This window comes from Ambystoma mexicanum, chromosome 6p (assembly GCF_040938575.1).
Source record: "Ambystoma mexicanum isolate Mex_15411 chromosome 6p, UKY_AmexF1_1, whole genome shotgun sequence".
Classification (NCBI taxonomy): domain Eukaryota; kingdom Metazoa; phylum Chordata; class Amphibia; order Caudata; family Ambystomatidae; genus Ambystoma; species Ambystoma mexicanum.
This window is the reverse complement of record NC_090935.1, coordinates 1,174,187,528-1,174,204,678: the sequence shown is the minus strand read 5'-3', so window position 1 is coordinate 1,174,204,678 and position 17,151 is coordinate 1,174,187,528. Positions and strand designations below refer to the sequence as shown.

General features: G+C 43.5%; 1 protein-coding gene across 1 annotated transcript in view; it reads right to left on the bottom strand.

Annotated features, from left to right (window-relative positions):
* Positions 1 to 17,151, bottom strand: part of LOC138510283 (transmembrane channel-like protein 2-A) — a 614,464-nt gene that overhangs the window by 562,490 nt on the left and 34,823 nt on the right. Inside the window, exon 4 of the mRNA XM_069625813.1 lies at positions 7,197 to 7,278. Within this exon, the coding sequence (XP_069481914.1) occupies positions 7,197 to 7,278 (82 nt within the window). The remainder of the gene's footprint in view (positions 1 to 7,196; positions 7,279 to 17,151) is intronic.

The following is a 17,151-nucleotide window of genomic DNA, read 5'->3' as shown; positions in this document are numbered from 1 at the left end:
GTCTTCTTTCTTCTGCCCAGTATGATGATTCACCGAGTCTTGTCACTTCTCCCCAAGTGGGGGAGCCCTTCTCTATGAGGCTATGTAGGTGAGGCTGCAACCCAATAATCCCCCATAGGGGTGATATTAAGTGAGAGGACCTCATAAGGAGAGACTCCCATCATGGGGACAAGGACTTCCGTCGGCTGGAAGACCTCCTTAAACCCCCAAAAACCTTATTTGTGTGGGCTCATTCCCTTTCCTCCTTAGAGGAATACATTGGGCCTCATCACGACTTGGGCGGTAACCCTTAAATCTGGCGGTAGCACTATTACTGCCGGATTTAAGGGTCCGCCGAATCAGGGCTTCGGCGAATTTCGCCCCAGCTCTGAACTGGGGGGAAATCCGCCGAAAATTCACGCTATTACCGCCGGCGGGAAATCCGCCGGCGGTATTAGCGCGAAGATTCCCCATTGAGCCCAATGGGGAATGGGGCATTCCTGAATGGGCTCAGTGGGGAATGGGGACTTACCTTACCGCCGAACTCGTGATCCGGCGCTATTAGCGCCGCAGAGTTCGGCAGCAGGGCTAATACCGCCCACGCTAATAGCGTTACTGTTACCGCCCAAGTCGTGATGAGGCCCAATTGTCTGTCATTTGCAAATTCTTGTAGTATTGAGAAGAGGAAGCTCAGCAGAGTGATGCAGACTACTCCCTGGTTAATCTAGACAGTACTGAGAAGAAGAGGCCCCAAGGAGACATGAAGTTCAATACATGGAAATTAAACAAAGACTTTGACAGTCCCCTGGGGAGAAACCAGTTTCAGAACTTAAAAAGAGAAGAAGTACTGGATAAGAAGAGAAGTCAGAAGTCTGCTTGAATGCTGGAAACCCCGGGAAGTTCAAACCTGGGAGCAGAGAGACGAACTGCAGAAGTTGGTTTCTTGAGGACGAGGATGCTGTATCCAGGTCCGCAGGATGCTCGGGGGATGGCAGTTGTGTCGTAGCAACCGGCAGTTGGAGAATGGTCCTAGTGTCATGACCTCACAGAGGTTATGTTATGTTATTGTAACTAATAAAGCGCGCGGTCGCCCTGGGGCATTATGGCGCTGGAAAGAAAGGCTGCACAGGCGAGGAAACCGATGAAAGGCTAAAAATTAAAACAGGTAGGTTTTGAGAGCTCTTCTAAAGCCAAGATGGTCATCAATGGCTTGCAGTGACGGAGGAAGGCTGTTCCACAGTTTGGGGGCGGCAATAGAAAATGCTCTGCCGCCAAGCCTCTGCCGATTGGCTCTAGGAATGGTCAGACGATTGGAGGTCATGGAGCGAAGGTCCCGACCTGGAATATATCTGCGAAATTTGGACTGTAAGAATTTGGCGCCCAGGGCATGAATAGCCCGATGGACGATACACAGGGATTTGAAGTGAATTAGTTTCTTCACCGGCAGCCAGTGAAGTTTGCGCAGCACTGGTGTAATGTGAGCCCCAAAGGGGGAGCCAGTGGCTAACCTGGATGCGAGGTTCTGCATGCGTTGGAGGCGATGGATAAGACCAATGGTTGTGCCAGGTACAGTGAATTACAATAATCCAACCATGAGATCACCAGCGCAGCCACCACGGGGGGGGGGCGAAGGGCTTCAGGAATCATAGGCATGACCCTCTTGAGGTCCCGGATCTTGTGATGAGTGGACTGACAGATGGCTGTAACCTGATTCGCCTTAGACAGAGAAGCCGAGAGGATGACCCGTAGGTTCTTTACTTTACTGACTGGACTAGGTAGAGGGCCCAATGCAAGAGGCCAAAAAGCAGGGGTCCATAATAGAGGGTTCGGAGGACACCCTACCAATAGTACCTCCGTCTTATCCCCATTCAGTTTTAGCGAGTTCTGGTCCATCCATGTCCCGACTGCCCTTAGACAGTCATGGAGACAGGCTGAAACCTCAGATTTATCCTGATCTAGGCGAATCAGGATTTGTGTATCATCCGCATATGAGTAACAGTTGAGCCCATAAGAGCGAAAGAGACAAATCAGAGCCCAGATATATATATTGGATAGAATAGGCGACAGAGAAGATCCCTGGGGCACCCCACAGATGAGGGTGCATGGAGCAGAGAGGAAAGGAGGCATAGCAAGGGTCTGGATACGGTCAGAAAGAAAGGAAGTAAACCAGGCCAGTACAGAGCCGGAAATCCCAATCTGTGAAAGACGGGAGAGGAGGATGGAATGGTCCACCGTGTCGAATGCGGCAGAGAGATCTAATAGGATCAAAGCCCCAGCTCCGCCAGCATCGACAAGTCTGGAAAGGTCATCTTGCACAGAGACAAGGACACTTTCAGTGCCTCTACCAGGCCTGAACCCTGCCTGAGCTTGATTAAACATTTTTTGAAGATTCCAGAAAGGAAGACAGTAAAGGAGTAACCAAAGCTTCCAAAAGTTTAGATAGAAAAGGAAGAAGAGAGATAGGACGGAAGTTAGCTGGAATAGAAGGGTCGAGGTAAGGCTTCTTAAGGAGGGGAATCACCCTTGCTGATTTCAACTCCGATGGTACCAGGCCAGTCTGGCATGAATTATTTATCGCCGTGGTAATGTCAGTTAAGATGTCAGGGGCAATCGTCTTCATCATCACGGCCGGGATAGCATCCTCAGGGGAGGAGGACTTGAGCTTTGAGATGGCTGCCAGAACTTCTGCTTCAGTAAACAGAGGGAAAGAGGACCAGCTTGCAGGCGTGTCAGTGGGAAGAGGGGGGACAAAGCAGGGGGTATCGGGCGGCAATAAAGCAAGAGATTTAGCGATGTTAGCTCGGATAACATCGATTTTTGTAATGAAAAAAGAAGCCAAGTCATCACACAGTTTTTGAGATGGTTGAACCATGGAGGTAAGAGTCTCCGAGGAGGCTAATGAATGTACGATGGAGAAGAGGGCTTTAGGTTTGCACAATGAAAGTTCAATTTTCTGGGCAAAAAAGCTGGATTTCGCCACTTTTACACTGGCCAAATAAGTAGTCAGGTTTGACTTATAAAGGTCTCTAAGTGCGGGACTATAACATGCACGCCATTTATGTTCAGCTTGTCTAAGTTGAAGGCGAGCTGCTCTAAGCTGGTCCGTGTAGAGGTTGGCTGCGGTCGTCAGAGAGTGAGAAAGGGAAGTCAGAGATAAATTCTTCTGAGAGGCACAGCTAGAGGTAATATGGGCACTAAGTGCCTTTGGGTCGACTGCGTGCCACGAACGTAAGAACAGCTTAGAAGGTAGAATCTTTCGGGAGGAGGTAGTGGGTAAAAGAGAACAAGAGACCAGATGATGATCGGACCATGTCACTGGTTCGATCTGACCAGGGCACAATACAGAGTCTTTTGCAAATACTAAATCAAGAATGTTACCCTGTTTATGGGTAGGAGCTTGCACCCATTGGTGTAAATGTAAATCCGAGAGACTATCGAAAAAAGACATAATTTCAGCAGAGTTAGGCATGTTGGGGTGCAGATTAAAGTCACCTAGAATAACAAGGTTAGAAAATTGAAGGTTCAAGTTTGCTGCCAAACCAGCTAAATCTTTACCAAAGGATCCTATGGGGCCCGGGGGGCGGTAGAGAAGTAGAAGGTGAAAGGTCCATAAAGGCGAAATAGCACATCGAATAAAAAGAGCTTCCATGTTGAGTGTATGAAGACATGGTAGTTCAGAGGTGAACCGGTCATTCCAGTAACAACGCGAGAACCAAAGGGCCCAACACTCCGCAGAGCCAGTGCAGAGTGCAGGGGAGCGGAGACCGTGGAAGAAGCAGCAGTCAAGCAGAGGTTTCTCCAAGAGAAAGGTAATAGGACCATGGTAGAAGATTGGGGAATCAAGCATGCAACAATGCAATGTAAAAGGTCCTGAGTCTAGAGAACTATAACTGCTGCAGGGGCACACGTTGGAATGTAAAAGGAAGACAAGAAAACTGAAATAAAAGTAAAACAATGTTTAAGGAAGACTAGAAAGCTGAAATAAAAGTAATTCAATATTTAGAATTGTGCTAATCACCCGCTCTGGGGACTCATGCATCCGGTAACAGCAGGCCAGTCAAGAGTCCAGAGCTGATATGGACCTTGTCCGTACCTGACCATTAATGCTATTCGAACCACATTCTTTTTGGGGTGTTTATAGGCTTGTTGTTTTTGTTTGGTAAATTGGCTCCACATATACAGGTCTGCAGGAAATAGTAAAGGGAACTAGTACCATCTTGCTATAACAATGAATGAGCAGACACCTTTTTTATGAGTAGGCAAACAGGGCACCAGCCTTGGGTGGGATCCCACCTGCTGTCCAATTTAGGGGGCAAGTATCACTTCATGGTGTGGCCAGTTCATGATGCCAGATGACATTTTGAATTATTTCCTTCAAGGGCTCTCAGGGCCCTGGCTCCCTCCGGGTAAAACAACCCCAGAAGCAGCATGGACGGGCCTCACTTGTGGGCCCCCATATCATTGCTCTGGCCCCGGCAGTAAAGTGGCATGGCAACCTGCCTGGTGGCCGGTGCCCTGCCCGCGGGACACGTGCTGCAAATAAAGCACTCCACACAGGCCTCCTGTTGTTAAGGCCTAGAGGGGAAGGCTTATGGGCAGGCCTATAGTATACTGGAAGCTGCTGCTGCACACATGCTTTCAACCAAGGCTTCTGCTGCATGTGCGGATGCACGGTTGCTTACAGCAGAAGCAGCAGCAGGCAGCTTAGCTCTGCCACCAGCCATGCCTAGCCAGCAGTCCGGTGGCCATGTGCAGCCAATCCCAGCCTAGGACCCAGGCAGCCAGCAGCAGCAGAATGGCACACTCACTGTATGAGAAAATATTTTGGTCCATCTTCCTTCCTCCACTTTCATAACTCCCCTGCCTCTCAGCTTCCCCCACGAGTCCACCTCGGCATGAATTTGGGTGAATTGTCCATATCCGAAATGACTGAGGAAGAAATGACCGAATGTAATTTGTTTGAAAATAACATTCAGTATTTCCTCCTGCAGCCATTTCGGATAAACCGATCCCACCCACCCCATTACTTACCATTTGGCGGCACACTCTGCTGTGTGTGCCCCCGACTCACCGTGTCACTGCAACACCTGTTCCCATTCACTTCGGTGATCGGAAACCGGCGCAACAGGGTCCTTTTCTTTTCTTTTTTCTTTATGCAAACTGGTCCCCACAACCAACGCTGACATTATAGAGGAACAAGGGTATGGGGTGAACCCCAGAGCTCCCGCTCCCCTTGTTCACTACAATGAAAGAGAATGGAGGATTTGTACACATTTTTTGGCTGTTCAAAATGTTTGTTTGGCTGGTATTCGACCTTTGGATCTTTCCCTTCAGCATTATTCCTTTCACTTCCCCTCACCACCCTGGTATTTGTCCCCCTACCCGGCGCATTCCCCCGCCTTTTCATTCTTTTCTTGCCCCTCCCAACCCCATCCCAACCTCCATGCCCAGTATGAGGCAGGTAAAGGGGGCAAATGCTGCCCACCTACCCCTTAGCTCTTAGAATGGGGGCAGGTCCACTCACTTTTGTCCCCCAACTATTTCTGTTACCCACATTGCTGCCTGCTCGAAGTAAAATACTATATGCCAAATACTATTGGCATCATGAATTGTGTGCCTCATGTATATGTCTTTAAAGCCAATAGTATTTCATGCAGTCACATTCCTATCCAGGCAGCAAGCATTGTGTTATGCAGTAAATTATGCGAGGAATACTAAGCAATATGCAACATGTGCACACTGTTTGGTATTCCTCCTCACATAACTGCATAACACAATGTAGTTGCTGCCTGGATAGGAATGGATGTGACTCAATAAAATATTATGGTCTTTAAAATTATACACATGAACTGTACGCATCATATCTATGACTTTAAAGTCAATAGTATTGTATGCAGTCATGTTAAGTCCTATATCCATCTAATGCATTATGTTTTGCAGTTATGCAGGGAATATCGAGCAAGGTTCCACATTGTATGATTTCCATCTCATAACTGCATAACACAATGTGGGTGCTATCTGAAAAGAATGGATGTGACTGCATACAATACTATTGTCTTCAAAGGCATACACATTAACTATTTGCATCATGTGTATGACTTTAAAGCCAATAGTATGTTATGCAGTCACATCCTTTCCTTTCCAGGTAGCAACTACATTGTGTTATGAAGTTATGCAAGGAACACAATGTTGTCGCTGCTTGGATAAGAACAGATGTGACTTCTTAAAATGCTTTAAAAAGTCAGGATGTCATGCTAGTTAGGTACCAATTTCAGAGAGTGTGTGCTGATGGGGAAGCAATGAAGGTGCCATATGTTTATAAATGGCTGATCCCTCATTCCGGAATGACTGTAGGCATATGATAATGGGGCATTGCTTGGATTCGGAGTTCAAATATCCACACATTTGGGGGGCAGTTGAACAATTCCCTACTGCCTGTGAGACTTATGGACATTTTGTTTGCCGAGTCCTTTGAGAGGTAGGATATGAAGCCCTAAATACTTGTTTACAAATAGTTTTGCTTTATTTGGAATACATTACTTGACAAATAATGTCAACATGGCATCAATATAGCATTGTTCTGGGGAAAAAGGCTGCAGACATGTTTAATGTTTAAATGTGATTAACAACTAGATAATCCATTCAAAGACCAGGCGAGTTGATGTTGAATTTGATGCGAGCTATGTAATTCCTTCACTTTCATGGTTGAAAGTTTGGGGGAATATGGGATTCGAGAGGGACCAAAACTGTCAGTGCCCTGGGCCCAAAAAACTGTTAAGATGGCTCTGAGAATGAGATCATTTTATGAAGGTCAAAAACACTCTGGAAAAAATTGAAACTGTTTGGAAAAGGTACGAAATTGATGTGCTACATCCTACACTATCTCAATTGTACAAGCAAAGATGATATATGCATATCTTGCAATGACAGTGTGGACTAGACTGCCTAAACAACTGATTGCTACTATTTGCTTTAAATGCATAATTGACAACATAGAATGAAATCGATTTATAGTACATTGTTTTTTAAGAGAGTCAAGGGCTTTAAAAGTGCAAATTCTGTTTCTTTTCAAGTGATGGCATTATTTTCCTGAATGTGTAACCCTACTGCTGAAGGGCTCCCATGCCACGTAACATATTGAAGTAGTGTCATTTCCTTTTTTCAGATCTGCCACTCACACGTTAACATCAAACTCAATGTTGAAATCGTTCACTTACTTTCAACTTCTTTAATCTTCATTTCCCATGGTATACATGCAGTTTTGAAATTGTCAAAATCTCTTTTAAATTTAATCCATTTCTGAAAGAACAAGAAGATTTCATAAAATGGCAAAGAGAAAAAATTACTAGTTACTGCACACAATGTAAATCACAACTTGAAAGGTCAGAAAACCTCTGTGCAAGTTTATGACATGTACTGAACACAATGAAAGCAAAGAATAACTAGTAGCACCAATTCAACAGTGCAAAGAGCCTCTGTAGTCAGGAGAAGGTATAAACATTCTGGGTGCAAACGGGTCAAAAATTGCATTTCTTTGGATTGCCAGATGTGGACTGAGAACCAAAGGAGGCCCTGAAATTATTTTTCAAAGTGGCCCCATATTACATCACCCGAGCAAGCTCACATCCTATAAGTTAAAAGATAAAAGAAAAAATGGGTCCAACTCTTGAATTCTAAATTACATTTGACGCTATATGAAGATCCCAAAGTAGTTAAATAAAAAATAAAAAAAGTATAACAGTTAAGGTTGAGTAATTGAAAGCGTTATGAAAAATGCTTTACTTCACTTGGAGGTGGGAGGTGCAATGGAAGGAAAGGGGTGGGTGCATGGGAGAAAGGTAAGAGAGCAGAAAACGAGGATAGCCACACAAAAGAGACCGGTGGTGCAGAGGCCTACTGTGAAATCTTCAGACGTCCCTGTCAGACAGTTCACCACTGTGGCTTGGCTGCCGATTTGTTTGTGCTTGGATAATGAACGCATGGCATAATGGTCCAGAGTGCACGCTCTGCAATGCCAAATGCATTGGAACACTTGGTTTAGTGCATTTTAACAGGGGAGCAGGGGGTCTGTGCAAATGGGAGACAGGCCTGGGCATGTTACGTGAATTGATGGCAACACTATCCACACGGATCACAAGTTTAAGCTCTGCATCCCCTAAAGAAGGAGGGCTGTGCGGAGAGCAGGGATGATCCTATAGACCAACTGGTAACTCGTTAGTAGGGTAATGCCATCAGACTGTGACCTTCTGAGAAGAGCCGTTAACACTGTCAGAGTCAAGTACCCTGTGCCTTGGCCATATAGATTCCTACTGTACATCACACGCCACTGCAAGTAGCATAGATAGATGTGAGTGCTCTGGCACATATCCCCATATAAGCAAAGTGATTTGGATGATGGACAGGCTCACTCTTTATTACTCGGTACCATTTTGATAAAGAGGCCAGGCCAGTATTTAAGATTGACGCAGGCTGATGCTATCCATTGGAAAATGCAGGCCAGTCCAAAACACATCTTTTTCCGACTTAAGGCTTAGTGACATGGAAAGAAATGGGCCTAGTTGAAATCTACTAATATTGACAAGTGTGCAAATGGAGAAAGACACTCACTTTTCACAAATGAACTGACATTTAATTGGAAAGGCCTACTTGGAGTATTAAAGGGGACATCCATTTCCCATGGTAAATAATGGCCTTTGCGTGGACAAAAGCAAAGAGATACTCTTGTCGTTTCAACTGTAATATTAGAGAAATACATTGCACATGGACAGATTTAAAAACTGCAGCAGTGTACATGCGATGAAAAGAAAAAGTTGCACATTTGGAAGCTAAAAAGGAGGACTACTGCCTTTTCATTTAAGAAATAAAGTTGAAGGACAGATTGCTTTCATCAGAAATAATGATACTTAATTTCATTATATAAAATGACAGCATGGACAAAGAAGGGCCTATTTCATTTGGTGTAGATTTGAATACTGCTTCCTGATGTAACTATGGCCTATATGTGTGGATCGAGTGAATTTACTTCTGTTTATACAGTATGTAAATAATTATTGTATTTATGAACAACAGGCCTAAATGTAATCCAAAATGCAACATGTTAAACTTACAGTGCCAATGGAAAATGTTATTCCTTTAGGACCTTGCAGGTAACTGGCTGCTGTTTTTTTTTTCTCCTCTGAGCTGCTTGCTGGTTATCTGGAATGTGACCAGAACTTTGGGGGCTGGTTTCCCCAAGGCAACCGGCCTGTGCGTTCAGTAAAAATATAAAGAAATACAAAGCCAGAGATCCAAACTGTGGGTTATGTATATAAAGTCAACCAGCAGAAGCGTATTTAAGGTTAAATATGCACATACAAAGTGCATTAGCTCTGAACAAAGACCCTTTGAAAATCTGAACTCAAGACCTTTGGCTCAGGACACCAGGAGAAGAAGGTCTGGTTGTCAATTTAATTGCTAAAATATACAAAGAAGTACATTGATAGTATGCGATGTACAGATAACATGACCAACAGAATTGACCTTTAAGGTCAGGCTCCACATAAAAAGTGCATTCATCTCCAAGCAAGGCCCTTTTGAAGTCTAGGAGAAAAAGTTAAGATAAACATGGCTAAACCAGATTGCTTGTCAGATGTTTTAAGGGAAATTGAAACTATTTGGGTCTGATCTGAATGTGATACTTAGGGTCACGTTATGCCCTGCCATTGATTAAACATTTAACACATGTTTTCTTAAATAAAAAGTGCAGAGTGTGTCCCACCAGGCTCAATTCAGGCTTATTTTACACAGAACAAAGAGGCCATTATGTCCCTGTAAAAACGAAATTTGTTTGATGTACACAAACACAATTATGGGAAAAATTATGATTCTGCCATTTTCATACACCTGAGAAAAGGGAAAGTTGGAAAAGGGATAGATCATGAGAGTAAGGTTTAAGTTGGAAATGGTCCACTTATTTGCTATTTCGGTGCAGCAGCAAACCACAAAAAACAGTTGCTCCCCCAGGAAAGGAGTGCCGAAATAAAATTAGTATTGTCTGACTCGTCACAAAATTTAGAGGTCAAAAATACCTATATTCATATGATTATCTGAAAGACCAAGGGAGTTGACACATTATGTGATTTTTCAGAACACAAAATGTGAAACTCCTTGTCATCAGCAGGAAGTGGGTGTGGTGGGGGGAATGAAGGGAGCAAGATAGGGAAGTCCTAATAGCAGGCAGGGGGTGAGGTGGGGATAGAGAATGGAGTGAGCTAGCCAATCCTATCCAAGGGAATGCTTACACGGTTGGAGTGTCATCTGTGCTATAAGAGGTCATGTTTGCATTGGAATAGGGCGTTTTGACTTTATTCTGGGAGATAGCCTGCAGCTGGACTATAGCAAGTAACAACTAGAAGAAAGGCAAGGAGAGCTACCAAGACCATCAAGGTAAACCTTGCCTGCAGACCTGGGAGCCCTATCTGAGAGAGGCCTCTCTGGAGGGACCTTGCTGTGGGAGAAGCCTGGTGTGAGCTGCCCAACAAAAGAGGGTCCTATACATCTGGTGGGCTTCCTGAGCAAAGAGTAGAGAGCTCCCATGTAAGTAGATATCCCAAAGCCATCAATTCCGTGGGGAGCCATCTGACTCTATCCCTCTCTATGAGTGGGTAAAAGAGGGGGAGTGAAACTGGGTAGGCCCTTTGCACAATGTATTTAAGCTCATTCAAATCATTTCCCCATAGAAAACCACCATCTCTGTTGAAAGAGAATTATGTTGGGATCAGCCACCTTCATCCTTTTCATTAAATTGGGGGAAGTGGGAGACCTTGTGTAGACCCTTAGCACATTTGATTAAAGTACATTAAATAATTCCCATATAGAAAAATCATGGGATGAGTTTTGTTAGAGTTTGAAATTATCAAAGCTCATGCCCAGTGTGTTAGAGCCGGTATAGCCAATAAAGACTTGGTTGAGAGTGTTCTGAAATCCTTGACTTCATTACAGAAGGGGGTTGGGGTCCTGAATCACAAAAGAAGTAATCCACACAACACTGCCTTTCAAGTCAGTCTGGAGAGTGCAACACAAGATTTCCCAGTCACCCACATTCATTTAAAATCAGAATTGCAAGGCATTACATCTCATCTGTATGTGTGTTGCAAAACAAAATGTCCCTTTTGTTCTCATTTACTCTGACCCAAATTACAAAGTCCTGCCTTTCATTATCATATGTGTTGAAAAACGATTTCCGTGTGAGTTTCTTTTCCCAACAGTGCCTTACAAATGTACGCTTAAAATTAAATTCCCCATTGATTCCCTTACCTCCCAAACCAAAATCCCAAAGCATTGCCTGTCCTTTGGATGTGTGTTGCAAAATGCAATTTCCCCTTTGTTCTCATTTTCTCTGACCAGAATTTTCAGGCATTGCTTCTCATTTTCCTGTCCGTTGAAAAACGATTTTCCTTTGAGTTCCTTTTCCGAACTGTATTTCAAATGAAAGCCTAAAAACAAATGTTCCCATTGATGCCCTTGCCTCCCAAAACCAGAATCCCAAAGCATTGCCTGTCCTTTGAATGTGTGTTGCAAAACTATTTTCCATTGTATTGTGCATGTTTTCTGTTGGTTAAATTGAAACTGAATTTTTCGTAAATTATTACTGCATGTTTCAAAATTGTACCTGTGTTGTTTTAATAACCGAGTTATTGTTGTGATTGGTGACTGATATTGGCTGCTAGTCACTCTTGTTAAACCTTAAAAAAAATACATATATATTCTTACTATACACCAGCCTGGTTCCTAGTCCTTTGGATACACAGGGTATTTGTTGGGGTAAGTGGGAGATGGGCTGAAGGCCTCACCAAAGTGATTCTGAAAGAAATAGCGCTTTATTGTTCATCAGCTTGCTTGGGGGGGTACCCCCTGCGTTGCGTGTGACCACCTAATATACTGCAACAAATCTGGGGGCTTGTGGCTGGGGATTGGTAGGGTGTCTTAGAGTGTGTCAGTGCAGTAGCAGCAGACTATTCATTTGGTTGTAATTGCACTGCAGTGGATGGAAAGTTGTGTTGCATTGTGAAGGTGCCATTCGTACCTGTCCCCTGGGTTTCAGGGTGCTGTATAGATAAAACAGTGTTGATTTTGAGTTGCCATTGTGAGTGGAAATAAGCAGTAAGAGGGTTGAGATGTTTGCCCTTCCATAGAAAGTATATCAGGTGCAGAACACCCTTCCATAGAAAGTATATCAGGTGCAGAACACATTTCAGAATGAGCTTCGTAGAAATCAATATGGCCAGGAAGCACCTCCTATCCAAATTGTTTATTAACAGTGAATGGGTAGAATAAGAACATTAAATGTGGCAAGCTAGAATAATGCAGGAGGTTACCTCTCCCAATGTTGATATGTGGCAGGATAATGGGCTGTTACATAAGGTCCTGACCAACTTTTACATGATACAGACTAGCAAAGATGAGCAAATTAAAATGGTTCAGCTCACAGCATATATGTAATTCAATATGGGGCCGCCAGAAATGCATTGCACGCCGCCGCTCCTAAGCCTTTGATTTCGGCTGTGCCCAAGAAATGGGAAAATATTATATGTTTGTATTTTGTTAACAGTTTTAAATATCCTAATCAGTGTGTGTGTTTGAGTATCCAGCTACACCACTATATTGCTTGCAAGTGTAGCAACACATTTTTTCAGAGCAGGCTATTCTCATGTATTGAATTTGTTTAGACTACTGCAAGCTTTAAAAAAGGACATACATGACACACACACACACACATAGCCTAGTTTAAAATATAAACCCATTTCATTATAAAAAACAAACATACCCATGTTTAAAACAGTGCACAAGTTTTAAAGGCCCATTTAACTATAGCATGTGCTCTATAAGGCTCTAATAGCCATTTAAAAAAATAACAAAAGCACACAATTGCGTCAGCGCTGTCCACACATTCACATTTCCCATCAGCGCAGGAACATTACACTTGTTTTGCCAGGTTGTATTTTTTCAATGGTTCCATGGTCCTTATAAACATACATGCCTGGGCGTGTCTGCCCACGCCGCATCCCCAACAATGGCGTGACCATAAACCCCATTTCTATACTGAATCCATGTAAAATCATGTCAGCGATCCCCCTTGGATTATATTCAAACTTTCTAAAAACCCTATCAAGTCGTTACATCATTTAGCGTGCCTAGATTTATAATCATAAAACACACCCAATTTGCATAGCTTTATATTTCATCTCTATCAAACTCTCCCACACACAGGACCACCCACTACTGTGTCATCGCCATGTCACCAAACCCTAACACTCATCCCACTCTCCTTCGCCATTCCCTCAGCAAGTAGACCACGTATAAGCAAAAGGGGGAGACATCTCACCCCTTCCGTATATATTCACGCAACATAACTTTGACCAGTATGCCAACAACATAAGGTATGCACGTGTTTCGAGACTCCATTTTGTGTCCTGCCAACCGCCATCTTTTACTAGACCCAAAATCATTCCACTGAGATGTCAGCTCTCTCTTCCCTAGCACCATGCAGAGACAGCCCACAACGCATCCACCCCCTGTCATGGAAATCCAGCCATTTATTGTTGCTATTAGTTAGTATTGCGTCCTGACAGAATGTGTTCTCTGTGGAGTGTGAGACCAGGGCAAGCTCCAAACCCTCTGCCCATCCATCTCCGCTGACCCACTTGTGCCCTCTCCACCCCCTCCCTGCCAGGCCATGGTGTACTGGCCCCCTGCCCTACACTCTCTTTGAAAGTAACTGCCTGCAGGACACTTCCCAACAACTACACCACATCACCCACCATATACGTAATCTTGTGCAACACTATATTCTCCCCAAAACGAACACCTGTCTATATATTCGTTTGAATCGTGAGGCACCAGGAAACATAAATAACAGATCAAACGCCACAGATAAGGGACTTGGGAGAGGGGCTCAATGTCACCGAACCTCATGAATGCAAGGGTCAGTGCCAATATATCTGTCTATACTCTTCAAAGGCCCCCCATCCATGTAAAGGTTTATGCCCTCTATTATTCTCTGTATGCCAATATCTGTTGTTTAGTTTAGATTAGTCAGAAATGTAACTCTACTTGACCTAGCCCAACCTTCACACCACGGAGATGAGCCCAGCAAACCCAAGTGTGCCCTGAGCGAAGGGGATCAACGTCCAATTAGCATCCGACCTCCCCTATACTATCCAGTATGGCATACGCCTTCCCCCAATCCAGTGCCAAGATTGTACCCTATTATGAAACATCATGACTGATGAAGTGTGTCTTCTTAATGTGATGCCCGTGTATTGTTTGGCTGAGCGCTCCCGGGCAGCAGAGTTCTCTGCTTGCATTTCACATTTTATACAAATTTGTTTTACTTGCAATCATTCTCCTGGTCTCATTCCCTAGCAGGGTGTGTCCTCTATTTTTGGTCTATTGGATATTACGTACATTGATGGGAGTACGCCTTCACCCTCAACCAAGCAACAGCACACACACGCTCTCCCATATCAAAAACATTTTGATATACACTTTATAATATTTTGATATAAACTTTATATCAAAACGTATCAAAGTACACTTTATATAGCCTTTTATATAAAGGAATATCAAATCAATATAAAATGTGATATAGCAACTTTTCGATATCAAAAATAAATTGATAAATTCCATATCAAAAAGAAATCAAACCCATATCAAAAGGGGCTGGGAATAAGGACAACCAGGGGGCGTTCCCACCAGTCAAAATGTTTACATTGGAAGAAAGGGGCCCCCTATAACTACTAAGGTAAAATGTAACACGAGGGATTCTAATCAATCAGATGTTGCCTAAACCCGTCCATCCTTGTGAGTTTTCATGTCCATTCAAAACAGAGCAAAGTTGCTGTCTGTGCAGGACAAAACAGGCAAACTAGACCTAACACATTAATGCTGCAACACCTGAGACATGTTCAGGGGCACTGAAACACCTTGCAGGGTCACATTATAGACTAGGATATGCATTAATGGGTGGGAGGAAATAGCCTGCTTTACCCGCCCATTGATGGTGAGGCAGTGGCACACTTTCTCCATGGCAGTGTACCAGTTTTCTTCGGTGAATAGCTTCAGATTAATTAATTAACTAACGAGGGCGAGTGCAGCACCTAGTCCTACTAGGGAGGCATTGGTGTTCTTGACATTTCAGGTTTATCGGTAACAGAGGAGAGCATTAAACGTCGTTCAAATTTGGAAAGGCAGAAATGTTTGCTTCTCTCCATTTAAACAAACTGGCGTGGCTATTTGCAGAACAGGTTAGTCAGTAGCCCAGATCGAAATTAAAGTTGAGGTATGAAGCAGCACTGGTGTGCAATAGGCTCTAGTAATGACCTTAATTCCTCGGTATTTATTGGAAGGCATGTGGCTTGCTGACACAATTCCCCACTTCATACCCCAGTTACTTTAAAATGGCGGCTTTCAGAAAGCACTTCACTGTATTTGGTTTAATCTAGAGTCCCTCAAAGAGTTACAGACAAGGCCGAGATTCTCTTCCCACTTTTGGCTGTGGATCTGAAGTGACTATATACATGCTTCATGTTTTGTGACTTTTTGAATTTTGTTTAGTAAAGGTCAGATTCTCAAAACAATTTTTGGCGCAAGTGATGAGATGTGTGATCAATCGTTTTGGGGAATTTGCCCCTATACTTGTTATAGAGGCTTGTTCAGAAATTCATTTTATTTTGATACTTGTTATAGAGGCTTGTTCAGAAATTAATTTCTTTTTGATTCTTACCGTAGCCTCGGGGCAGATTCTGGAATGCTGGTGCAAATATCAAACAAAAGAGTATGCACTTTTTTATATGAACTAGTTTCACAAATGCGCTGGTCACCTTATTCATAAAGGCGACCTGCACATGTCAGTGGATCTGGCCAGTGGTGCGAATGATGCGCTGGCCAAATCGCACTCTCGCCATTATGGATGGGGCGCTCCAAGCACCCATATGGATGCAGAAAACGCATTTGACAGATGTAGACCCTTAACGAAATGCAAAGAAATGACAAAAGCATTTCTATCCCTTATTATGGGATAGAAATGCAGGCAGAGGCAGAACAGCAGTGGTGTATGCCAGTGCTACTGGAAAGAAGGTGCATGACAGGGTCAGGATTGACCTTGTCATGCATTGCACATCTCCCTACACCTGTTCCAAACAGGCACAGTTGAATGGCTTTCACTTTGCATTTTAAAGCGCACCTGCTTTCTGAAGTCGGGATGCACATTGGAATGTGCAGGGATGCCCTGTTTCTTCTGCTAATGCGCAAGGGGGTGGTAAAGTGCACCTGGACGTGTGCTATGCACATTCAGATACCCATTTTGAGAACAGGACACCACGTTTTTGGATGAAGTAAACTCATCACTTGAGCCAAAATAGGTTTTGAAAATCTGCCCCATGGCCGCTTTGGGGAGGATTCTGCCGCCAAGTTTACTAAGTTTAATGTGTTTTACTTTTCTCATTGAAACGCCACTAATCCAAGACGTTGCCCCCCACCCCACCGATTACTTCTGGCCAAATACAATTGTGTCACTTATGCAAACAGTGGTAACAAATAGGTAATTCCCTCTTCTTTGTTGAAGGGGGCATTGATCTCTTAGCGGGAAAAGCACATGTGTAAACAAAGGTAGATAAGATCGATTACCCCACTCTTTCTCCGGTAGTGTCGGTTAGTGCACCAGATTGACTCTATCACCAAATAGATTGATAGATATCACATGTTTTCTTCACACAGTTATCGTTAAAACAAATTGTATTCATAATTATACAATTCAACAAACATATAAACAATTAACATAATCAAGTGTCTTGTTCAAAAACATCTTTGTATAAACGCTGCATTTGCAGAAACATTTTTCAACAATTATAATTCAGCAAGTTAGGAAAACTAAATCAACTACGGGGTTAGTAAGTGATATTAGTTATGCAAACATAATATTAAATATAAAAGGCATAAGCATAGTGCATCTGTGGGCCCTGAGAACAAATATGTGCAGCCGTGGTTCAGTAGTTAGTTGCCTGGTGTGCTCATCTGCAATTCCCAGCCAAAAGTGCAATTAGACTACCTCGCAAGATACTTTGCATACATTATAACAATTCATCACGGCAGAACCGTTTTTGTTGGCAAAGAAGCAAGATCTCTCGGTTTGCT